General features: G+C 38.9%; 1 protein-coding gene across 8 annotated transcripts in view; it reads right to left on the bottom strand.

The window, feature by feature from the left end:
• Positions 1 to 18,584, bottom strand: part of ALDH18A1 (aldehyde dehydrogenase 18 family member A1) — a 50,859-nt gene extending 32,275 nt beyond the window's left edge. For 2 of the 8 annotated variants that reach the window (XM_007478725.3, XM_056801917.1), the window contains exons 1-4: positions 18,446 to 18,582; positions 11,262 to 11,338; positions 7,773 to 7,903; positions 4,676 to 4,899 (exon numbers count right to left, since the gene is read on the bottom strand). In XM_007478725.3, coding sequence (XP_007478787.2) covers positions 4,676 to 4,899; positions 7,773 to 7,863 — 315 coding nt within the window. In that variant the 5' untranslated portion in view covers positions 7,864 to 7,903; positions 11,262 to 11,338; positions 18,446 to 18,582. Of the gene's footprint in view, positions 1 to 4,675; positions 4,900 to 7,772; positions 7,904 to 11,261; positions 11,339 to 18,426 lie in introns of all 8 variants that reach the window. The other 6 variants (XM_007478723.3, XM_007478727.3, XM_007478726.3 and 3 more) reach the window with 3 other exon arrangements.
• Between the last annotated feature and the right edge of the window lie 6,776 nt (positions 18,585 to 25,360).

Below are 25,360 nucleotides of genomic sequence, written 5' to 3'. Positions count from 1 at the left end.
GAGGGCTTCCAGGCTCTTCTTCCAATTAATTCTATATAATTAGGTGGCCAGATTCCTCATCTAAAACTATTTTGATTAGGTCAGTTCTTTGTTCGAAAAACTTTCAGTTGCATTGTTTCCTGTTCCTTTAGTGGATCCCAAGAACTCTTTATGAAAGGGTATATGAACTTGTAAAAAATATTCTGATAACTATATTTCAATTTAATTGATTTCCCTTGTAATCCTATACATTTTATTTTATGCATTTGAGAAAACGTATTCTGAGATAGGGTCCACAGGCCATTCCAGACTGCCAAAGACATTTCTGCCATGAAATGAAAAGCTAAGAATTCCCCTTCTCAACTCACTCAGGCTCTCCTCAGGAGACATAAGGGTTTGAATTCTGCCTCTGAGATTTTCTAGCTGTGGGTGAGTTACCTAACTTCAATCTACAAAATAAGAACAATACCTATAGAATTTCTCTCTGAGGACTGTTTGGGGGACTCAAAAAAGAGGATGCATATAAAGTGCTTTGCCAACTTTAAAGCACTATAAAAGTACCAAATACTGTGACTGTCCATCTAACTTTAATTCCCATTGCTCCCCAGTAAAAACCATCCCACCTCTGCTGAGCCAACTTCTCCTGTGTCCCAAATCAGTGTCCTAATTCTGTTCCCCAGCCTGGAGTTATCCCTCCATTTGCCCTGGCCAAGTCTTCCTTGTCCTTTGAGATCTGACTCCAGCTCTCTTTTCTCCATGAAGCCACCTCTGACAATTCCAGTAGAGGTTCAGTAGCCCACACCTCCCAGCTTTGGGTTTCCTAGAGCACTTACTGCTTGGCTCAGCTGATCTGTCATTTAATCATATACTGCCCTGCAATACTTAAATCTTTTAGAGGAATGGTCCAAGTCACAGCTCTGTAACCATAAAGTCTTTATTTAAACTCTTTGGAACTTAGTGACACCCACTGCAAAATGGAGATAGTAATGGGGTTGTGAGGATGAAAGAAAAAGCCTCTGAAGATGCTCTACAAGCCTTAAAGTCCTCTCTTCCCAGGGGCTCTCAAGCTGGGACCTAGCTGCTTACTGCCCCCACTCATATACACAAAGTATGTAGCCCAGAGCTTGGTAGGAGTTCAATCACTCCTTAGAGAACTGGATCCAACAGAGGCAGCATGGTGTGGTAGTCCCAGACGAGGAGTCCTGGGACACACACTGGCCACAAGACTTAGCCCTGCAGAGCTCGAAGCAAGTCTCTAAATCTTTAAGTTGCAGCGAAGGTAGCAACCTGCATGGGTAGGAGCTTCCTCAATTAGTGAATCACAAGTCCTGATCGAGAAACATTTATTATGTGCCTGGAGTGAGCAGTCCCCTGGCTAGAGAGATGATGGGTGAAACACAAAGCTTAAAGAAAGACAGTTCCTGCCCTCACAGAGCCTGCAGTCTGGCAGGGCACAGGGAAAATAAAGGCACATATCTATGAGGCAAAGCAAATGGCTAAAAGTGCATAGGAGAAGTAGAAAAGAATTATCATGTTAAATCTAAGCAGGAAAAGGTCGTTACCAACTGATCTGAGGGGAGGAAATTCAGAGAAATTCCAAAAAGAGATTGAAAGAATGAGTAGGATTTCAAAATGGACAATTTTAGTGAACTGGAAATGATCAAAGAGCTTTATGTGAATTAAATATTGAGGCGACCTCAATCCCAGGGAGATCATCACAATCGACAGGTGTCACAGAGTCATGTGTCTTAATTTGCCAGTGTGGCAGGCAAGATTCCTGACCAGTGGTAGTCAAGGGATGTGACATGTAGGGACTGAAGGGAAACCCTGGTCAGCTAGAAAATCCTAGGGGAGGGTTAAGATTGGGCTCAAAAAGCCAACATGTGAAGCAGGCTCACTCTCTGCCATTTGGGGGGTTTGTAATGTCCTGGTACTTCTCTATATAAGCCATCTCTGCAAGCAAAGTGAGGACGCTCAGCTGGGAATTGGGGAACTAGGTCTCTTGGGCTCCAGGCCCTTCCTGAACTCAAGCCCACTCCTTGGCTGGCCTTACTTTGTCCGGCCCAACCATGTGCTAGCTGGAGCCATGGGGACTAGGACCTGATAAAACAGAAGTAACTTGGCTGCGGCCTTTGAGTTACATAGGCTGGAAACCTTATTTCTCTTTCTTTCTTTTTGCTAATAAATACTTAAAATTTTAGTATAAAGTCTCCAAGATTAATTTTTATTCTTAAGAAGCCAAAATGCATAAAGATAATGTCTGGTAGCACAAAGATGCTTTGGAGGTAGGAAGACCTATTAAGAAGCTACTGTAATTTTTATACAAGGAACAGAGGTTATCATAAAAGAAAACGAACCATTTTAATTACATAAATGTAGGTTTCCTTCCCTACCTTCAGCTCACTGGAACCAAAGGCCTACATTAAGATTTTTCTCAAGAAAAAGTACATGGCCTCCTAGGAAAGAAACGCAGGTCAGAAACATGGTGGATGCCCTTTACCTGATGGCAGCAACTTGAAGTAGGAAGAAAAAAGAATGAGACTGTGAGAAAGTTTCAAAGGCAACATTTTGGGAACGATACAGTTTGAAAGCTGAAAAACCTGAGGTCATAGCAAGGATGCTTGCAGAGATGAGAAAGTTAATTTGATAATACTGGGATAATACATCAAGCAAATATCAAGCTCATTCAGTCAATTTACTATTCAGTGAAAAAGAGAAAGACTTTAGGAATTTATAAGCTGAGTAGTCAGTAAACCACAGAGATTAACAGAAAGAATAACAGTCTGAATAGAGATGCAGCGGGTAGGCAGGATCAAGAATGCAGGGCTGTGGTCACTAGCTTGTCCTTCGTTTTTGAAGTGGATCAATGATATATCTTGACCAGCAAGTCAACAGAATAAGGGAGGCAGAATCGCACAAAGTCAGCCTCATTCCCTCTACCATAGTCAACAAAGTCTACTGACAAGACAAAAGGTCAAGATGACTGGGTGACTCAGGATGCAATGGATGGCTGTGGCATATTCGATGTTTGACCAAGCTCCAAGCATTCCACACTGCATGCTTCAGCTGCCTTCATAACCATTGGAATGAATTACTCTAATTCATCCATTCCATTGGATGTACTCAGTGACCCCCAGCTGATCTGGCTCATCTGCAAAGATGATTTTACTGGATCTGGCTATTGTTAACACTTCTTGGAAGCACAGATGAGAGCTGGGTGAAAGGTAAAATCCAAAAATGGTGGATGAGCAGCCCTCAAAAGGGCTCAGCAAGTCTTCATACCAGAGGTCCTGGCTCTCCCTGAACACCCCATAAACCCTTGCAGGGATGAGGTAACCTTGAGGACTAAAGACATACTTAATCGGTGACAAATTATGCTCACTTGCAAAAAAAAGAATAAATCCTTACATAAAATTTAACAGCTTATATATCAACAGAATCAATGCAGCTTGAATAATAAGAGATGCTATTAATGGAAGTGAAAGAATTTTCACATCAAATATCTCTAATATCCAAGAAATATAGAAAATTGATATAACTATATAAGAAGAAAAGCATGCCTCAATTGGAACAAATAGGCAAATTGGTATAGAGAGGCAGTTTTCAAAGGAAGAAACAGAAACTATCAGCAACTAAATGAAAGAATGTTCTAAATCATTAATAAAAGAAAAGTAAATTTTAAATTTTAAATTCCACTTCATATCACTAGGGTGGTAAAGATGACAAAAGAAGAAAATAGTAAATACATGAGAGGTCGGGGGAAGACAGACACATTAACACACTGTTGGTAGAGCTATGCATTAGACTTACAATTCTGAAAGAACTAGAACTACACTAAAAGTCACTAACTCCTCATACTCTGTCCCAGTAAGAGTGCTAAAGGACATATACCCAAAGCTGAAGATGTAGGGACAAGTCCAGGAAGGGAAAGAGGGAGCAAGGAAAGAAGCAAGGCAAGGGAATATACATCAAATATAAACCAATGTGGCAAATAAACGCAATGGGATATTGTAACAAAAAATGAAAATATGAAAAATTCTGACAAAATTTAGACAATTGACATGAAATGACAAAAATAAGCAAAACCTTTTGTTAACTGAAAAAAGGTAAATTTTTTAAAAGTACACAGAACCAAGAAGGCAATTTACACAATAGCCACAATAATATAAAGGAAAACACTGAAAAGTATCAGAAGTCTCATTAATACAATAACCAGTCTTGATGTAAAGAGAGCTAATGGCAAAATATACCTTCTCTCCACACAAAGGTCAGACATAGACAATATGCTGGTTTGCCTTAACAACATTTGTTTGATATAAGGTAGAATTCTAGGGGGGGGATATTATTGATAATAAATAATATTGATGTTTAAACAGGTTTCAAGAAGCAATTTTTAAAAACTAATGAAATAACCCATACAGTGTGGCAACAACAAAGGCTACAACTGGGTGGTAGCAGTAGGAATAAAGAGATATTGCTCATATCAATCTCCGTTTTCGTATTTTATCACTGTGATCTACACTGACGAAGGGACTGTCTAGATTTGCTGAAATCATTCAAATGTGAATTAGGAAGCTTTTTTGTCAAGTTGATCTTTTTCATCTTAACACTGATAATTACAGGACAATATTTTAAGTCAATGAGAACACAAAATTTCCAAGTTTTTTTTTTTGGGGGGGGGGATGTTGGTAATCACCTGCTCAACAATAGATGCCAGTCGCCCCAGTGCCAGACCACATTCATCCCCTCGAGTCACCACAGCACTTCCAAGTTTCACCGCAATCCTCTTGGCATGCTTTAGCTCACTCCGGTGGGCAAAGGGCTTGCCACGTGTACGACTGAGGGGCACTGTGATGAAAGGAACGCTGCTCCAAGAACGAGAAAATTTAAATCTGAAGGCTGGTTGCTGGATGAGATAATCTGGAGATCAGGGGAAAATAATATCCTTAACAAACAAAGAGTCCCTCAACAAAATACAAGCGCCACCCCCCCAAGCAACTACTTCTTGCTGTTGAAAATAGTGGCTCACACCTACAATCCAGTATCACTATTCAAACAATTTTGTTATCATAGTTGATTGACATGCCTGAACTGCCACGATATGCTTTTCGCATTATTAATGGACATGAGTTCAGGCTTATGGGAGCATAAATTCAAGACATTATAAAAATATACAGCACACAGAACATAAAAGAATCATATAATTACACAAAGATAGCCACAGAACAGGGACCTTGTCATGTTCATCATGTGTCACGACACCTTATGCATATGTATTAAATAAATATTTGCTGAATTAAGAAAATTGTGGTCAGTCCATGTGAACCTTTTCTCCCTGTCACAATGACCCATGGACTTGAAACTCAGCTAAACCCAGGAAAAGTAAGGAGAGAGGGAGGTTCTGAAAGAAAAACTAGTCTTGGACTCCAATCTTTTTCTTCACTTTTCAACTGCCGTACAACCTACTTGGTAAAGTGAAGTATTCTTAACCCTCAGAAACATTTTCATTCAATGATCTGGAATAGAAGTCACTGGGAAAATAACATTCCTAACCATCAAAACCACTCAGAAAAAGCGAAGAGCCATGTGTTTCCTGACAGTGAGGTCTTTGGATGGAAGATGGATGCTATAGACATAATAAAAGCTAAAGGTCGGACATCATGATCTGAAACATATATTACTATTACTACATGACAATCTACACTGCTCTTAGTATTAAGAACTGTGGGTGAGATGCTGCCCACTTTTTTGAAACATCCAAAAGTTTTGTTAGGTATAAGGAATGCTAGAGAAATCACCATCTCTTCCACTTGCCTCTGCTTTTATTTTTTTTTTTTTTGAAATCTGTCTTGACTCTTGACCAGCAAACCCAATGAATAAGCTTATAAAATCTTAGAGAGGCATTCATTTAAAGCTAGATGGCTGCTTTAAGAAATGATCATTTATAATTTATTAAACAAAAAATAATGAAAAACAGAAAGCAAAAATTAACCAAAAGCCAAATCCTTTTCAAAATATTTTTGTAAACTTAATAGATTATAATTATATCTTCTTACATAGATTTTTTTAGCCCCCCTCCCAAAAAATGAACTTAACAAATACTTATGGGAGCCTATGTATAAGACACGGTTCAGTGCAAAGTACATAAAATTACATGGTCAAGAAGCATGTTTCCTTCTACTAGAGAAGAAATGACATACAGAGATGCAAGTATAAGACAGAGATAATGGAGCAAAGGAGAGATCCAGACCTAATGTTCAAAGAGAAGAACACTTTCAACTAGGTCAACTCGGGGTAGAAGGGTGCATCGGGGAATGCTTGCTTCACAAAAAGAAATGCTACCTGAATTGAGACATGAAGGAGAGGATTTTGACAGATAGGAGGAGGGAGTCCATTCCAGATATAAGGGGAAGCTAACATAACACAAAGTGGAAGTTGATACTATGTTGAGTAAAAGGAAATGCTCCATATTGCTTTTTGCTCCTGGTTCTTCCCTCTATGACAGCCTATCATATCAACATTAGTTGAAGGATTTAGCCTGAAGAGAAGGTTCAGGGGAGAAATGATAGCTTAGTACAAGAACTTTAAGGACTGTCCTATGGAAGAAGGATTAGTCTTGTTTTACTTCATCTCAAAGTGCAGAAGTCAGAATAATCAGTGGGAACTGCACAGGCAAATTCAAGTTAGACAATGGGAAAAACTTCCTTACAAAGAGAACTACTGAAAAAGTCATGCAGCCCAAACTGCCCTCACTCACAAAAAAGGTAGGGGGTTTCCTTCTCTGAGGCCTTCAAGACAGGACAGATGTCCACTTATTGGGGATGTTATGAGGAATCCTTTGGTATATAGGTTGGCCTAGATGGTCACTGAGGTGCCTTCCAACTCTCAAGTTCAGTGATCAATGAATCAAAAGTGAGATATGACAGCTAAGAAATGAATGAAATATTGAGCCTTAGGAAGACAGGGATGAAGAAAGGTCTTCTAGTCCCACTGCAATTGCCATGAAAGCTCTGGAGAACAGCTAGAATATTATATTCAGTTTTGTGCATTAGAGCCATTGATAAGCTAAGCAATTCAGAAGACAATGAGGAGAGTAAAGGGCTTTAAATCTATACCATATAAGGATTAGAAATGAAGAAATTACAGCTATTTAGAGGGGACATCATACCTGTGATCAAGCGTTTAGTGGCTATCACGTGGAACAGGAATTGATCTTGCTCTGTTTGGCCACAGAGAGAAGAACCAGGAGCAATTATTGAAAGTCAGAAGGAGGTAAATTTATGGTTTACAGAAAGGAAAATTTCCTAACAATTAGCACTGTCCAAAGATAGAATAGGATGACTCAGGAGCCAGTGTATTCCCCTCATTGAAGGTATCTATGCAAAGACTACTGGATGACTTATAAAATTTGTAGTGGCAGATATTTTGGGAGGTAAAGTTTGAACCAAATGATTGATGGAGTCCCTTCTAATTCTGATAAAATTCTGTGGTTCTGTGGGTGTCTTCAATCTTCTCGGTGATGTAAAAGGCAAGGTCATTCAATAGCAGAGAGGATCCAAAACAGAGCCTTGGGATGGGAGATGTATTTAGGAGGAATTTGGAGCAGCTGTTATGGGCAATCTGACAGGAAGTTCATCAGAAATGAAAGAACAGAAGAAGAGAAGAGAGAAGGCCCTTAGACGTCATATCCAAACATGATGGAAATTGTCCTTTGCTTTGCATTCCCCCTCTAGCCCCATTGTTTCTCCCTCCTTCCCTGAAACCCTCATTGACTCTGAATTTAAGATACATACGTGGTCTGGAGGCAGCTGTGGTTCGAATCCAGGAGAGAAGGCAATGGTTGAAGGGCCGAAAGCCAGAGCTGTTAACAACGTTACTCAACATTCTGAAGGGCTTGGACTGATCAAACCACAGGTTCTATTTTCTTTTTGAAGACAAAGAAAAACAAAAATCAGAAGTTTATTATATAGGTTGTTGTCTCCTCCTATGCATCTTCATGAAATAAGAGGATCTGATACTGCTGCTTGACTCCCTGCCATCTCAGAAACTGGCACTCAAGGTCTTAGAGATGAACAAGAATGAATCAGATAATTCATACCCCTTTACCCTACTTCTAGATGCATTCCCCCACAGACTAATTCAAGTTAGTGAATGATCAAACCAAGAGTTAAAGATGACCTGAGACATTATCCAGTTCAGTCCAAGTCTGAGGAATGAAGGTTATATCATGATAAAAGGTATCAATAAAAATAAGATCAAAAACAAAATTTAAGCAATTATTAAAAAAAAAAGAAATCAAGACTAGGCAGTAATTCAATATGCAGGAAGAGAGGGACACTGTGGTAATGGCCAGGAAAGGGGAAAGACTTCAAGTAGTCGGTGTGGCTAGAGCATAAAGTATTCTAAGGAAAGAAAGGAGAAAAGATAAGGCGGACTTTTAGTGGCACCAAATTGAAATGGGCTTTCTAAGTTCTAAACAATGGAATTTTAATTTTACTGTCAGTAACAGGGAATCACTGAAGATTTTTAATTAGAGGAGAAACAACCACTATTAGGTGACACTCGAGAAAGACATGGCAGCAGCATGAAAGGGGGACAGATGGAAGAAAGAAGATAGAGACAGGAAGGAGACTCAACATCCATGGGGCCAGAGGACAGTGTCACTTCCTTACATAGAATACTGAATACTGAGATGACATTTGCAATGATTCCACTATTGTCAATGAAAGGAATATGATCATTAAATACCCAAAGATCCCTACTTTCACCTGATTTTGTCCCTGTCTATTTGTACTTTTAGATGCTTTGTGGTTGTCCTAGTTTGACTAAATCTCACACCAAACTTTCTATTTTCTTTGCTCTTTAAGAGCATAATAGCACCCTAATTTTCTATCCTCTTACTGTTACAAAAAGTCTTACAAATGACCTTGCACTCTCAATCTATGTTGCCCTTGGACGTCATGTTGTTCCACTTGGCAGAGTTAAGTCTTGTTCAGGTAGTTCCTTGGCTCTATCAACCCCTTATGACAGTGACTATTCTTTTATCTGTTAAACTTCCTTAGGCAGTTTTTTTTTTTGAGCCACCAGTTTATTAAACAGGTTGAGGTGCCATAATTAGTCTCTTCTCACTTTTATTCTTATTTCTAATTTGGTATTAGTTGTGCCTTCTTTGGACTGAATAGAGATGGTGCACCGCAGTATCAACACCTTATATATAGGAAGATACAATCAATTTCCCTTTTGGTGATGTTTGTTCTTGCCACGATAAAGCTTTCTGTCAAGAACGTACTCATAGTACATAGGTTCTAGGCTTTGGGGTAGCCTTTCATTTCTTGATCCTGAACGTCACTTTTCGACATTTTGCCCACCTCTGTGTTGAAGTCTCCAAGCACAGGCAGGCACATGTTGACTTGGTCTACGGACTCCTCTCCTAATTCATGCGCTGCCACAGATCCTGGTGCATGTACTCCAAAAGCCCTTTTTAAAAAATCTATTTTTTTTGGTAACCACAAAACAGGCAAAATAAGATGATCAAGTATACTGAAAATGTGTTTCATACTGACTTTGGGAAGATGAAAACACATTCCTTCATTTACCTGTCAAAGACTAAACTGTCCTTATTTAAGTTGTCTTCTGCAACTTCTTGGTTATCTGGATTTTTTAAATAAAGAGTGTCAAGATCCATAGGGTTTAGTTTCTCCAAGAGCAGTCATTCACTAGATAAAACTCTCATAGTAGACTACAAACTGATTTTTGGCATGCTCTGCCCTTCTTATCTAACACTCCACTCCTCTTACTGCATCAGTAAAAAGGAAATAGGCAAGACTGAGAGCCATGTGCTCTGTGGTCAAAATAATCACTATGTAAGCAGTCAGCTTAAAGGGGATGAGGCTCTCCTCAGTTAAGTTGGTCCTCAGAAAACAGGACTTTTTTTTTTAAAACTGCTTAAAAAAAAAAAACAAAAAAACCCTTACCTTCTGTCTTGGAATCAATATTAAGCATCGGTTCCAAGGCAGAAGAGTGGTAAGGGCTAGGCAATGGAGATTAAGTGACTTGCCCAGGATCACACAGCTAGGAAGTGGCTGAGGGCAGATTTGGACCCAGATTCTCCTGTCTCCTGACCTGGCTTTCTATCCACTGAGTCACCTTTTGCTCCTTTTGTTAGGGGGAATTTTTGTTTTTGGGAATCAGTTTTTGGGAATCAGATCTGTAACTTCACTCCAAATGAATAAATTCCCTCCTCCAATGCAGATACCTGGTCTGCAAGAGCCAATCTGAAGAAAAGTGCCTGAGTCACTGAAGGGGTTAAGTGACTTGCCCAAGACCACAAAGTCAAGAGGCAGGGCTATCACTCAGGTCTTCTGGATAGGGCTGGATTTCCATCTATGCTTTGTACCTCCCTACCCCTCCTCTCCTCATTGATTCTGGTTCTAGTTCCACTCCCCCCTCACCCCCCAAGCTTTCGCAGGTCACTTTATTTGTTCCCTTCTACTCCCATTTATATTTCTGTATGTATGAGACGGTGATGTCATAGAATACTCTTAAGTTTCTTGAAAACAAGATATGTTCGTCTTTGTCTTCTCAGCCTTGCATAGTGCCTATCTACATAAGTACTTAAAAAAAAGAAACCTGTGAAGATTTTTCAAAAACCTATATGTAAGGGAGCAGCTGGATGGCTCAGTAGATTGAGAGTCAGACCTAGAGGCCTCAGACACTTCCCAGCTGTGTGACCCTGGGCAAGTCACTTAACCCCCATTGCCTAGCCCTTACCACCCTTCTGTGTTGGGAGCTATAATTAGTATTGATTCTAAGATGGAAGGTCAGGATTTTTTTAAAAATCTGTATGTAGAAGAAACAGGATACTAGACAACAAAATCTTCTAGGAAATTGTTTATTGAGCTCCATGAAGACTCTAAAAGCAATTTCTTCAATGATTGTTAATTTAGATATGTTTAGTGAGATGTTCAGTGCCAAACAGTACAGGTGACTTCTACTGTCTTTGGGAATCCAGGGGTACCTACGCTTTCCACATATTTATTCTTCACATTTATAGGGAGAGGTAAAGACTAAAATACAAAGTCTTTTGGCCATAAACAACAAATACATTAACAACGATGTTAGCATGTAGTAAACTGCAAAAGCAGCAGCAGTTTAGGGCTCTACACAGGAGAGCTCCTTTCAAACCCTGCAAATGCAGAACATTTTCAGATGTCACCAAGGACTGCTCGTTAGGATTTGGCTAGATATATCTGGTCTGCACTATGGCAGCATTTGCAGATCACCTGTAGCTCCTTTTTTCCTCTCAATTTGATCAAATCTTCAGACTTCTGAGGGAGTGCAGTAGATAAGAGGGCTAGACCTGAAATCAGAAAGACCAAGGTTCAAATACAGCCTCAGACACTTCCTGTTTGGCAAGTTACTTAACTTCTCTTTCCCTCAATTTTCTTATCTATAAAATGGGAGTAATCATAGCACTTACCTCTTTATAGAGTTGATATGGGGATTTAATGATGTAATTGTGAAACTTTATGTGAACATTAAAGTACTAAAGAGACAAAAACCAGGCATCAGTGGGGTTAGGGGACTACTAAGTAAGGCAGCCAAAAAGTGCCCAGGATCTGGGGTCCAATTAGAAGGGTAGAATATTCTTAGGAAGAAATAATATAATAATAATAATATAAAAGAGAAGTTTGTCTCAAACAGGGTAAATATTCAGTTTTCAAAAAGTTAAGATGGAAAAAACTGAAACATCAAAAGTAGTAGAAACTAATAGACAAACTTAGAAAATAAGTCTGAGAACTTCCCATGTGACATATTGGAGTCAGTGAATAGTGTATATTTTGTTCTTTTTTTTTTAACTTCAGCTCCTTCTCTGAAAATGATTACTTTCTTTTTAAACCCTTACTTTACATCTTAGTTAGAATCAATACTGTATGTTGGTTTTATAGCCAAAGAGAGGTAAGGGATAGGCAATGGGGGTTAAGTGACTTTTCCAGGGTCACATAGCTAGGAAATGTCTGGGGCTAGATTTGAATTCTAGACTTCCTCTCTCTAGGCCTGGCTTTTAATCCATTGAGCCATCTAGCTGCCCCCAAAATGGTTATTACTTTCTGCATCTTCCTGTTACTAAGGCACCTGTTCCTACACGTCTTAATAAGTACGAGGAGATAAGGGTGAGCAAAAATGTGCTAGATCTTGAGAAAGGAAGGGATTACTTCACAGTTCCCCATGTAGATGGAATAGCCACTTAGGATAGACAAAGTAACACCAAAAGGTATACCAAAAAGGTACACTATTTTCCATATTTTTGCCATAATGTTGATGGGTTCTTCCTCTGACAAATTGTTCCTGCTTCTTGTAAAGAGGCAAAAACTAGGCATCAGATAGAATATTCCTAGTAAATCTGAGTTCAAATCCATTAAGTCTGTAAGCCTAGAGCCACAGGTATGGATGCTCTGAGTCTGGAGCAGAAGGCCAATGAAGAAGCCAAGGCTAAGTACAGAGAGGGCCAGGTGAGGCTCAGAAAGGCTGGGGGTGTGAGGGGGAAAGGGAAGAAGAGAGAGAAAAGATATTGGGGGAGAATGGCAAGAAAAGGAAGGAAGAGTGGAGAAACAAACAGAAACTAAAGGCCAGAGAAGCAAGAAGTCAAATGTTCAGAAGAGGAAGAGTATTCCTATGGTACACAAGGTTCTTCTATACAAGGAAGATGTATGTGCTGATACCAACACGGGGTTATGACTCCTGAGGAAAGAAGTTAGCCATCCTCTGCCCTGTTCTTACACGTCTTAATAAGTACGAGGAGATAAGGGTGAGCAAAAATGTGCTAGATCTTGAGAAAGGAAGGGATTACTTCACAGTTCCCCATGTAGATGGAATAGTCACTTAGGATAGACAAAGTAACACCAATAGGTGTTATTTATTCCTTTAAATTTGATTCTTTGTAACGTCATTAGTCAAACATTTTTAAATCGATACAATTAATAAGCGTGTTATTCTTTTCCAAATAAATTATACTCTGGAAATAACACAAATGCCTAATAGATGAACCCTAAGCAAACTCGAGTGTACTGACAGCAAAGAACATTATATGGCTACGAAGTATGTGACTGCTGATACATGAAATCACAAACAAGTAGCACACCCAAAAAAGTATGTACATGTTTGTAACAACTATGTAAACTGATTTACATATATTAATAGTCAAAGAATTATTAGTAATGAAAACTAAGTTTTATATATTTATTTTTATTTTCTATAAAGTTCACAAGAAATCCAAGTGAGGATCTTAACCACAATTTAGAAAATAATTTTAGAAACAAAAATGTATCTTTAAAAGGACTTTTAGCTTAGATTTATTTATATCCAAAATTTATTGTAAGTATAGATAAGTTTTTTAAAATACTTTCCCGTGGCTTTAAAATGTCCAGAAATTTTAAATCTCTATTCCACTGCATATAAAATACAAGCATTACTGACCTATTCTACCCTCTTACTGTTGGTAGTAGATGAATTTGGGAGTTTTTTCCTCTTCATGGGAGAAGGTTTTCTCTGAATCTTGTATAATTTTTCTCCTTGTTCTTTTGGGAACCAGTGGCTTACATTATGTTTCAGTGGAACTAAGGGGTTTAGATTCTCACCAAGTCTCTTTTGAAACTTCTATTGTCCCCACACATGCCCCCCATTACCCTGGCAAGATGGATTCAACTCCCTCATTTTCACCTTTCCCAAGTATCTTTTGGATTCTTCTACAGACCTTTGATGAGTGAGATTTCAATAAGAGATTAGACAGAAACACCCTATAAAAAATAACCTTTTTTCTTTCTTTTGTTTGTCTTTCCTCAAAAGCCAAAATATGTCCCACTGTTAAGAGTTTTTGTTGTTGTTATTATTAGGGGGGGGGGCAGAGTTTAGTTATTAAAAGTAAAACAAGCATGTTGTCAAGCCTTGGACCAGATGATTGTAAACTGTTTTTAGCTCCAAAATGTCAGATTCTCCAATTAACACCACACTAACAATTGAGTTAAATGACCTAAGCATAGGGAAAAGAGAATAATGGACAAATCAAAGCTCAGATAGTGGACTGAAAATATTCTCTAAGTAACTGTCCTTTTCCCCCTGGATCAAAGTAGCTTCCCACAATCATAACTAGACAAACTACTGCCTGAACACTTTAATCATCTTCTAACTACATGATTTGGTGGCTTTATTGCTTCCCAAACAATGTATTAAGTACTCTCAGGACAGGGACAAGAGGGCAGAATGATGTTTCGAGGCATTTTGCAGGTGCTAACAAGAGGGAGATGAGCAAAGACAATCCAAATCTCCAGGTGAATGGAAAACAAGTTTATTTGGCACCCCTGACCATGAAACTCTGGAGCTTTTTCCAACTTCTAACTGGTTCTGCTGGCTCCAAATCTACCTGGTGCAAATATAGATAACTCTCCACAAGAAAGAGAAATTTAATTTCTAAGTCAATTTACTCTTCCTTGGCTCTGTTCTTGACTCATGTTGGTTCCCCCATCTGGAACATGTCCCCACTGCTCTACCAACTAAAACCCTTCCAGATCAAATACCACCTTCCTTTAAGAAGCCTTCTCAGATTCACCTGGCCCATTTTCACAACAATACCTTCCCATTTCTCATCTTTTCTTCTAGACACATCCTCTGAACTTTTTATAATACCAATATTCTACTCTGCAATATACTTGTTTCTATCATATTTTCCCCACTAGGTTATCAGATATGAGGGTGGGGAATCAATCATATTGTAGTCATACGCTTTTGCCCACCTCTCAAAGAGTTATTTTACAGACTAAAGAGGAAGGTATACTTTGACAGTGCCATTCGATCACTGATGACTGCATTCAACTTGAATTTTGTTGTCTTTCCATACTGACTTTGATGACTGCATTCAACTTGAATTTTGTTGTCTTTCCACACTGACTTTGTATTACTTATTTTGTTTCTTTTTTCTTTGCTCTTCATCCTCAAACAAATCTCTTATCTCTAAATTGTTATATTATACAGTAGCAAAATTCTCTGCTACTTTATTAGTATTTTCACATTTGGCAAAACATTTAGCCTCCCCACGCCTGAATTATCTCATAAGTAAAGTGAGAGGGTTGGACTAGATCTCTAGGATTCCTCATTCTAAATCAATCAATAAAACATTAAGCACAATGTCAGGCACTGCACCAAGTGCTAGGATACAAAAGAGGGCAAAAGACAATTCCTGTACTCAAGAAGCTTACAGTTCAATGAAGGAGACAGCATGCAAATAAATATATACAAAGGAAACTATTTACAGGATAAAATAAATAATTGAGAGGGAAGATATTAGAATAAAGAAAAGTTAGGAAAGGTTTTCCATAAAAAATTGGATTTTAGCTGGGATTTATCCTTAACTAATTTAAGACCTTATTATTTCACATCAGATAACTATAATTTATTACCAGATAACCACAACAGTATGGTAGCAGGTCATTCACTTCCAAGTCTCCTTCTCTAAATCATCTGCATAACATATACTGCCAGACTAATTTTTCTAAATCAGTATTTTCTTCATGTCATTCACCTACTCAAGAACTTATAATTGCTACCTACTGAATCAAGTTTAAACTCCTCTGAGACTAACTTTCAAAGCCATAATCTATAATTTAGCCTCACTGTAAATTCCCAATTTACTTCTCAACAGAAAGACACCCATCACTTCAATTCCTTTACTGTACTTGGCATATTCCCTACTAAAAAATCCTCTCTCCCTCTTCACATTCTCTTCCTCCAAGGTCCAGCTCAAATCCATTCAAGGCTGACACCACTTTATCTTTCTTGACTAATATCAGACTGATCTCCTTTACAAGTGCTATGCTCTGGCCAAACAGTTGTACCCAGACCCTGTATACTTCTCTGCCACCACCACTCCATAGACCTAAACTGTCCTCCTCCTCCTCCAGATTCTGTCTCTTGAAATCCTAACCACTTTTCAAGTTCCAGCTCTAATATCAATTCTCCACAAAACGATCCCTGATCTCTTACCCTAAAATAGAAGTTCTTTCTTTCCTCCAGAAGTGGAAAGGCTCTGTGTTTCTCCAGGTGTGATATAACCAAGAAAAGGCTGAGGAATCCCATTATAGTGGAGTTCCTTGTTCAGGTACGGTTGATCTATGTCCTATGAAGTCCTTTCCAACACAAAGATGCTGTGATTTTTTTTTTTTAAGTTCTGTGCTAGGTGCAAGGTCTTCAGACCTTAAAGAGCACCTTTTGCCCTTCATTATCACAATTGAAAGTATCTTCTGGGAATACATCTGATTCTCCCAAATCCATCCTAAAGCATAAGCCTCACTGAGAGCAGAGAAAACACTTTTTAGCTATATCCCCCCCAACTCACTCAGTGCACTGCGCACGTCAGCCAGAGAAATAAATGGTTGCTGAATGAATCTGAACTTCAAAATAACCCTGGTGGGCAAGACAGGCACTCCAATGGCTTTTTTTGCATGTGTTTAGATTTGTAATTTCTTCAGGGCAGGGAGCTCCTGGTAACCTCTACCAATTCAGAGTTGCAGCAATTGTGGAATTTGCTATCCTGGTGATCTGTAGAACAGAGAGCTTAAAGGCCTTGCCCAGATTTATCAGAAGCCAGACACCCAAATCACCCTAGTTCCAAGACTGGCCCCTCAAGTCACCTTCCTCCAACAACACTGCTTCTCATTCCTATTTTTCAGGTAAAGAAAATTAGTCTTAGGCAATGCTAGAATTTGCTTTATGTAGTTTTAGATATCTGTTACAAAGGTTTTGAGGAAGAAATTGAAGGGGGAAAAATGTACATTTTCATTATTTGGGGAAAAATACATTTAAAAACTGAGCCTTGGAGGGGTAAATAGGTAGCTTAGTGGACAGAACATGAGGTCAAGAGTCAGGAAGATATGGGTTCAAATCTGGACCCAGGCACTTCCTCGCTTCATGACCCTGGGTAAGTCATTTTAACTCCATTTGCCTAATCCCTTGCCCTTCTATCTTAAAGTTGTTCTTAAGATAGAAAGTAAGGGTTGAAGGAAAAAAAAAATATGAGCCTTGGGGAGGGTCACCACCCAAAGCTACAAAACTAGAAAGAAATCAAGGTCCAATCAGAAGCCATTGGCTTGCCAGCCAGTGTTCTTTTCAATATCTTTGCTCGGACAGACTGAAATTCTTAAATATTCAATCCAGCATAAGGCATGGATATTATCTTGTCTGAGCTTCTCATTCCATTTGGGGGCCTCAGTTTCCTCAAGCATAAAATAAGGGCATTGTTCAAGAAGACCTTTTGGTTCTAGATCTATAAAGGAAGACAAAGTCTCAAGTCTATTTAAAGGAGATGACCAGTTACTTGAAACAAAAGGTATTTGCACTCAATTTACTTCTAGCAAATAGTTTTTGATATTTAAACTAAGTTAACTAATTTCTCCATTCTACTTTTTAGTTCAAATTCAAATTCAAAACAGAAAGTCCATACCTCAGTGATTTAAACAGAGCACGGAACTTCACTCCCAACCTTTTCATAAAAACACTCACTATAAGCTACACATTATAAAAACACCTCTGATATAAATGTATATAGAGATGTATACACACATTGTATATATAGTGTTTGATAACTATATTTCACTATAATTGGTTTCCTTGTTAGTCAGTCAACTAACATTTATTCAGCACCTACTCTGATCAAGGTAAAAGACAGTCTACCCTCTCCCGGAGCTAATCCGGGGTAATCCCTACATATTTTATGCATTTAAAGCTATCATTCTGAGGGGTCCAGGACACCCAAAAGGCAACCACTGCTCCTCTACTCTACATCTTCCTCCTCCCTAACTATTTCCACGTTGCCTGACCCATCAGAAGTGAGCTCCCTCAGGGGTTGTTTCTAACTTCTCTTGGTATCCCCAGCGCTTGGCACACATCTGTGCTGCGAAGATGGAATGGGGGAGGGGGTTTCCCAGGTGAGCAGACACCTGAACAAAGGTAAATAAACAGGTGCCACAATCGGCCCGCAGGACGCCTACGGGGATCACTAGAGGTGCCTCGGAGAGGAGCCGGCTCCTCGAACTTTGCCCGGCCTCTCCACCACCCGGCCGAGGCAAAGGGCGTCTGGAGCGCCGCAGAGAGATGGACGAGGCAGAGGCTGCAGAGCCAGTGCTTTTTGGGTACCACGACCCCATCCCCATCCTCCTGCTCCCACGGCGGCATACGTGGGCAACCGCATCCCGGCGCGGGCATACGCCCATCCCAATCCCCGGCTGGACCAGTCGGCGCCCCACACCCTCGCCCCAGGATCCCTCCTACCTTCAAACCTCCCCCTATTCTCACCCCCAAGTAGTGCTCCCCAAGCCAGATACCGCTCCAAGCTTCATGGGAAGCGCCCCCCCAGCCAATCCACGACTCGGACCCCCTCCCATGCCTGGTTCATCGTACCCCTCCGTGGCCTCCTCACCAGCCTCCTCAGGTCGGAAGCCGCCTCCCCAGGGAGGGTTGGAGGTTCCCTCCAGGGGCCCGCGATGTCTGCCCGAGGCCACGTAGAAGAGCGATTCTTAGCTCGCGCCGGCCCGCCCCTCCCCCGGCCACCGACGTTTCGCCTTTGGGGAGATTTACGCCAGCGGCGCAGATGAACCGGGGACGTAGCGTAAGCGGCCGCGATTCCAGCGTAAGCAGCTTCCGAGAATCCCCGGCCCTCCACGTGGCGGGCTCCGCCCCTTCTCTCCTCCCTCTTCCCGCCCCCGCCTTTTCGCTGACTGAAATTGACCGTAGCTCTGCCTGAGAGTCCCGCCAGGACTAAAGGCACATTCTTTTTCTGGGTCCAGACAAGCCAATAAAAAGTCTGTTGGCTCCTCTGTCTAGGCTCGTCTAGGGAAGGATAGCCAGGTGTCCGCTCTCCTCGAGTAAATTGACTTTTTCACTATTTTTTCATCAAAAACCACAGTTCTGGGCATAATGTATAAAAAATCTGACTGACTACAAAGATCCTATGGGTTGCCGGAGGCAAACAGTGCACGAATCTGTATAGAATACGTATTATTACTTTCAGTTCATGACTGAGAAAGTTCTGGAACGGAGAAAATTACTTTCCCCCTGGGTGGCAACATCTCTATAAACAAGTTTCTTGGGAAACACTATTTCCTTATTTCTACTGTACTGCTTAGAAAAGACAATAGACAGTGGCACTATTTTCGGGTCAACTTGCTGTATTTCATGATGATTCTAATCCTATCACATCAGGTCGAGTTATTTCTTTTCCCATTTGCCACGTTCCTCCCATAGGGCACGGATCCATTATAGGAACAAATACATAAAGTGTGAGGTACTCTGAAAATAGTTAAAATTTTACCAAATGAGCGCCCTGTTATGGAGGTGACATATTTCCCCCGTCATTTCTTGCTTCTTTGACTCAGACTTTGCTTATGTGGCAAACAAGCTCTTTCAGGAATACCCACTGCCAGTCTTTTGTAGCAATTGGATAGCTCCTCCTAACCAATTTGTAGGCCAAAGAAAGTGGTTCTCAAGTGTTTTATTGGGGGCTTTTTACACTTCATTGGCACCTAATACAATGTCTCATACATAATGGGTGCTCAACAAATGTACATTTAAAAGGCTGTCAAAATTTAGTGAAAAATCATCAGTTTGGAAGAGTGCAAAAGCTTTAAGCTTACAGCTATAAAAGCTAGTATGACTACATGTCCATCTCAGTTTTTTCTCCCCAAATCCTTCCTTCTTCCAACATCCTTTACTACTACTGTTGAAGGCACCACAGTCCTCCTAGTCTCTACTCTGTACTTCCAGAGGCTTTTTATGCAGGCCAGGATTGAATAGAGCAGTTTATAGATAAGTGTTTTTTTTTAATTTTCTTTATCATTCTTTCTGATGCTTTTTTAGAGCTTTATTAGGTTATTGGTAGGGGATCTGGCCTCTTCTATTATTATCTTCCTCCAACTCTCCTCTGCTTATATCCTTTGACCACTTATCTCTTGGGGTTGTTCTTATTTCTGTTAGTTTACATATCTTGGCTATCAACTCACATCAGAAATATATAGGTAAAAAAGATTAATTTCTTATTTCCTTAAATTCTTATACCATGTAGCATAATAACTTCAAAAGAGATATGTGACCTAAATATTGAACATGGAAAAATTGAAATAATTTGAGTACTTATTACTTGACAAGCACTGTGCTGTAGAAGTAGAATATATACTTTATACCATATGGAATGTATGGGATGTTCATCAAGGACTAGCACTGATGGCAGGAGGATGGACTTAGCCCTTTTCAAGGTTGCTTATATACCTTTGGGGTACACTTTTCACCCAACTCTTACCCGTAGCTACAACTATAACATGAGCAGTAGCCACACATTGGTAAGACTGTCTTAGCAGGTGGAATAAACCAGGTTGAGGGTAACCAACAGGCTTTAAACCCATCTGAGTTAGAGAGATGTCTACCTAAAGCATGTGAAAACTTTCCCCAATGGAATGGGCAAAGGAGAGAGGTCTCATATCTAAAATATATAGAGATGCTAGGAGCTAAGATGGTGTAGAATAAGGGAAACTCAGTTTGCCCAAACCCCCAAACACCCAAAAGTAGAAAATAAATTACCTCAGAACAAAGAAAAGCAGGAGCAACACATCTCATGGGGCAAAAAGGGGAAGTAGCCCAACGAGTATTGCATGGAGGAGCTTACTGAGCACACACCATCTCAGCCCTACTCACTGCCAAGCAGCCCAAAGCAATGAAACAACAGACAGGGAGCAACCTAAAACCAGTCCTATGAAGGTGGGAGCAGCCTTATGCTTGTCCTGAGGCAATGAAACCAGCAGAATGCCAGTCCAATCCTCTTCCAGAGTTGGAAAGTATGAATTTTAGATTTACTGCACCCTGCTTAGTATTTAGAATTTTAGCAACCAGGAATGTATACACCCCCACTTAAGGATTAAGGTCTATGACCTATGTGTGCTAGCAAGTTACAAATCAGAAACAACTGACTGACCCCCTGGGCTGTCCAAAGCCAAGTTTAAGCCACCATTGGTACATGTAAGACACAGGAAGTGACATAAAGAAGAGCTGTTATATTTCATATCACTTACTGTGAGAAGATTTGGTGGTAGAACTTGATTTGAAGGAGCTCGAGCATGAGACCTCAGACTGCTTCCCTTAGACCATCATGTAGTGAGTGATAAGGCTGACTCCCCTTTCCTTGGCTTTTCTGGAGGCAAAAGCCTCTGGAAAGGACCCTTGACTGAGGCCTCTGAACTCTCGCTGGGTTCAGACCAGGTCAGGGCAGCTATCCTTCTCTTTTCTCTTTTCTCTCTCTCTCTCTCTCTCTCTCTCTCTCTCTCTCTCTCTCTCTCTCTCTCTCTCTCTCTCTCTCTCTCTCTCTCTCTCTCTCTCTCTCTCTCTCTCTCTCTCTCTCTCTCTCTCTCTCTCTCTTTCTTAATTTCTTCCTTCTATTGTAAATAAACCACCATAAAATTCCATTCTGACTTGAGTATTTTCATTGGGATTTAGAATTTCAATCCCTGGCTACCAACTAAAATATATTCAGTCTCAACCATAAAATTTACCCTTAACAGAAGAGCACTAGAAGCTGCCAAATAGCCTGAAGCAATGAGACTGCAAAGTGAGGAACAGCACAATACAGGAGACAACAGGGAAACAAAAAGCAAGGGAGATGGAATCCAGCTGGAAAAAAATTTCTGCAAGCCTCCCTATGAGAAGCCAGTCAGTCTACCCCCTGAAAGTGCATGAAAGACTCAAAGACACCCAGACCTATCATAAACACCATAGAAGTCTATACTGCAAGTTTGGAACAGCTTTTCCTCTACCCCCAAAGCAGAGCAATACCTCAACAGACAGATAAGGTAATCAGGCAAGGGGGAGGGGGAAGAGGAAAGAATAGTTAGAGAAATGGGCAAAAGACACACACACACAAATTCTTAACTAAAGAAAATTACTTTAATAACAAAAAAGATCAAAATATATAAAAAAGGATAACAATGAGGAAAAGGAAACATATGGAGTCTTAGAGAAAAGTGAAAAAGGATGTCGGGCCCCAAAAGACATCTTGGAAGAACTTGGAAAAAAAAAGTTTAAAAAGAAAATAATAAAAAAAGATATAAAAATTCAGCAACTTGAAAACTAGAAAGGACAAAAAGAAAATGAAGGTCCCCCCCCAAAAAAAAACACTAAGGAAAACAACTCCATAAAGATTAGAATGGGCTAAATGGAAATAGCACCCCCCCAAAAAAAAAACTACTGAAGAAAACAACTTCCTAAATACTAGAATGGGCCAATTAGAAACATAAAAAGTCTAGGAAGGAAATAACTTCCTAAAAATTTGAATCAAGCAAATGATTCTATAAGGGATAAGGAAGACAAAAATCAAAAGAACAAACAAATAGAAGAAAATCTGAAATATCTCTTTGGAAAAACAAATGACCTGGAAAATAGATCTGGGAAAGGCAATCTAAGAATCATCAGAATAACTGAAAGCTATGATTAAAAAAAAAAAAGCCTTGACACCATATTATAAGAAATCATCAGAGAAAACTGCCCTAACGTCTTTGAGCAAGAGGGGAAAACAGACATTTAAAGAACTCACCCAAAACCTCCTGAAAGAGATCCTAATATAAAAAAATCTCAGAACTATAACAAAATTCAAAAACTCCCAGACCAAGGAAAAAAGTACTACAAGAAACTAGAAAGAAGCAATTCAAATATCATGATTATACAGGGTTTGGCAGCCTTTACAGTAAAGGACCAGAAGGCATGAAATATGATATATATTCTGAAAGCCAAAGGATCTAGTCCTACAACCAAGAATGACATATCCAGTGAAAATGAGAATAACTCTCCAGGGGGAAAAAAGTGATATTTAATAAAATAGAGGACTTCCAGGAAATCCTGACCACTCTCCCCCCACAAAAAAAAAAAAAAACAGCTGAAAAGAAAATTTGATAACCAAATTCGACACTAAAGAGAAGCACAGAAAAGTGAAAATGTAAGGGATTCAATAAAGTTGAATTGAGTACATTCATACTTCAGAAGGTAATACTTAAGACATATACTTGAGTTATATGAGGTACTTAAAGTATTTTTGATATTTAAAGTACTTAAGATACTTAAGAACTTAATCATTATTAGGATAATTGGTAGGAGTATACATAGAATAAACTGAATAGGATGGTTTATATAAAAAAATCAAGGGAAGGCAAAGAGGAACACATAGGGAGAATAGAAAAGGAAAAATAAAAGGGGATAAATTATCTTACATGAAGAGGTACCCAAGAGTCATTTTACCAAAGGAGAATATAGGGGGTGTGGTGGGTAATGTTTGAATTTTACTCTCATTGGAATTAGCTCAAACTGGGAATAATACCCACTCTTAGCCCACTACAGAAAGCTACCTTACCCAATAGAAACATAGGAGGTAAAAGGTAATGAGAGAAGGGAAGGGGATGGACAAAAAAGAGGGCACACTGGAAGAGGTGGTAAAAATCAAAACATTTGTGAATAAGAAAAAGCTGAAAGGAGAGAGACAGAATGGTAAGGGGGGAAATAAATCTGATAATCTAAGTGAAATAGATGAATATTTACAAAAATATAAACTGCCCAGATTAATAAAAGAGTAAAAAGAACACTTAACTCCATCACAGAAAAAGAAACTGAACAAGCCATCAAAAAATTCCCTAAGAAAAAATTTCCAGAGTCAAATAAATTCATATGAAAATTCTACCAAACCTTAAAAGAACAATCAACTCCAATACCACATAAACTGTTTGGAAAGGTAGGGGAAGAAGGAATTCTTCCAAATTCTTTTTATGACACAAATACAATACTAATACCTAAACTAGGAAGAGCAGCTAAAACAGAGAAAGAAAACTGTAGACCAATCTCCTTAATGAATATTGGTGCAAAATTTTTAAATAAAATACTAGCAAAGAGATTATAGCATTATATCACAAGAATCATATATTAAGACCAGTTGGGTTTTATACCAGACAGGAATGTAAGGATAGTTCAGTATTAGAAAAACTATCAGCATAATTGACCATATCAATAACAACACTAGCAAAAACCATATAATTATCACTATAATAGATGCAGAAAAAGCCTTTGACAAAATGCAACACCCATTCCTTATAAAAACATTAAAAAACATTGTAATAACAGGAGCTTTCCTTAAAATAATAACTAGCATATATCTAATATGAATAGCAAGCATTATCTGTAATGGAGATAAACTAGAATCCTTTCCACTAAGATAAGAGATGAAGCAAGAATGCCTATTATCACCACTATTATTTAATAGAATACTAGAAACAATAATTATAGCAATAAGAGCAGAAAAAGAAATTGAAGGAATTAAAATAGGCAAAGAGGAAACAAAACTATCATTCTTTACCGATGATATGATCATATACCTAGAGAACTCCAGAAAATCAACCAAAAAACTAATAAAAACAATTAACAACTTCAGCAAAGTTTCAAGATACAAAAGAAACCCACATAAATCATCAGCATATCTATTTACCACCAAAAAAAAATTCAATAGTAAGATATAGAAAAAGAAATTAAATTTTAAATAATTGTAGACAATATAAAATACCTAGGAGTATACTTGACAAAACAAACCCAGGAACTATATGAACACAATCACAAAACACTTTTTACATAAATAAAATCACTACTAAACAACTGGAAAAATATTAATTGCTGAAAGATAGGCCAACCCAATATAATAAAAATTACAATCTTACCTAAACTAAACTATTCACTGCCACACCAATCAAACTACCCAGAAATTATTTCCTAGAACCAGAAAAAAAATAATAAAATTTATCTGGAACAAAAAGTCAAGAAAATAAAAGAAAACCATGAAAAAAATATAAAGGAAGGAGGCCTAGCTGCACCAGATCTCAAACTGTACTATGAAATGGTAATCAAAATAATATGGTACTGGCTAAGAAACAGAGTAGTGGATCAATGGGATAGGTTAGGAAATCAATAAATAGTAGTCAATGACCATAATAACCTAGTATTCAATAAACCCAAAAGATCTAAGTTACTGGGGAAGAACTCACTATCTGACAAAACCCAGAAAACAATATGGCAGAATTTAGGCATAGACCGACATCTCAGAGCATACATGAAGATAAAGTCAAAATGGATACTTGCTCTAGAAAGCAAGGCTGATACCATAAACAAATTAAGGGAACATGGACAAGTTTATCTGTTAGGCTTATAGTTAAGAGAAGAATTTATGCCCAAACAAGACATAGACAAAGGGCAAGAGTGTGAGTTGAATATGATGGGATGATACTGAAAAGTAAAAAAAAAAAAGGCATGAGAGAACAATGAA

The sequence above is a fragment of the Monodelphis domestica genome, chromosome 1 (genome assembly GCF_027887165.1).
Source record: "Monodelphis domestica isolate mMonDom1 chromosome 1, mMonDom1.pri, whole genome shotgun sequence".
NCBI classification, from domain to species: Eukaryota; Metazoa; Chordata; class Mammalia; order Didelphimorphia; family Didelphidae; genus Monodelphis; species Monodelphis domestica.
This window is presented reverse-complemented; position numbering and strand designations above follow the sequence as displayed.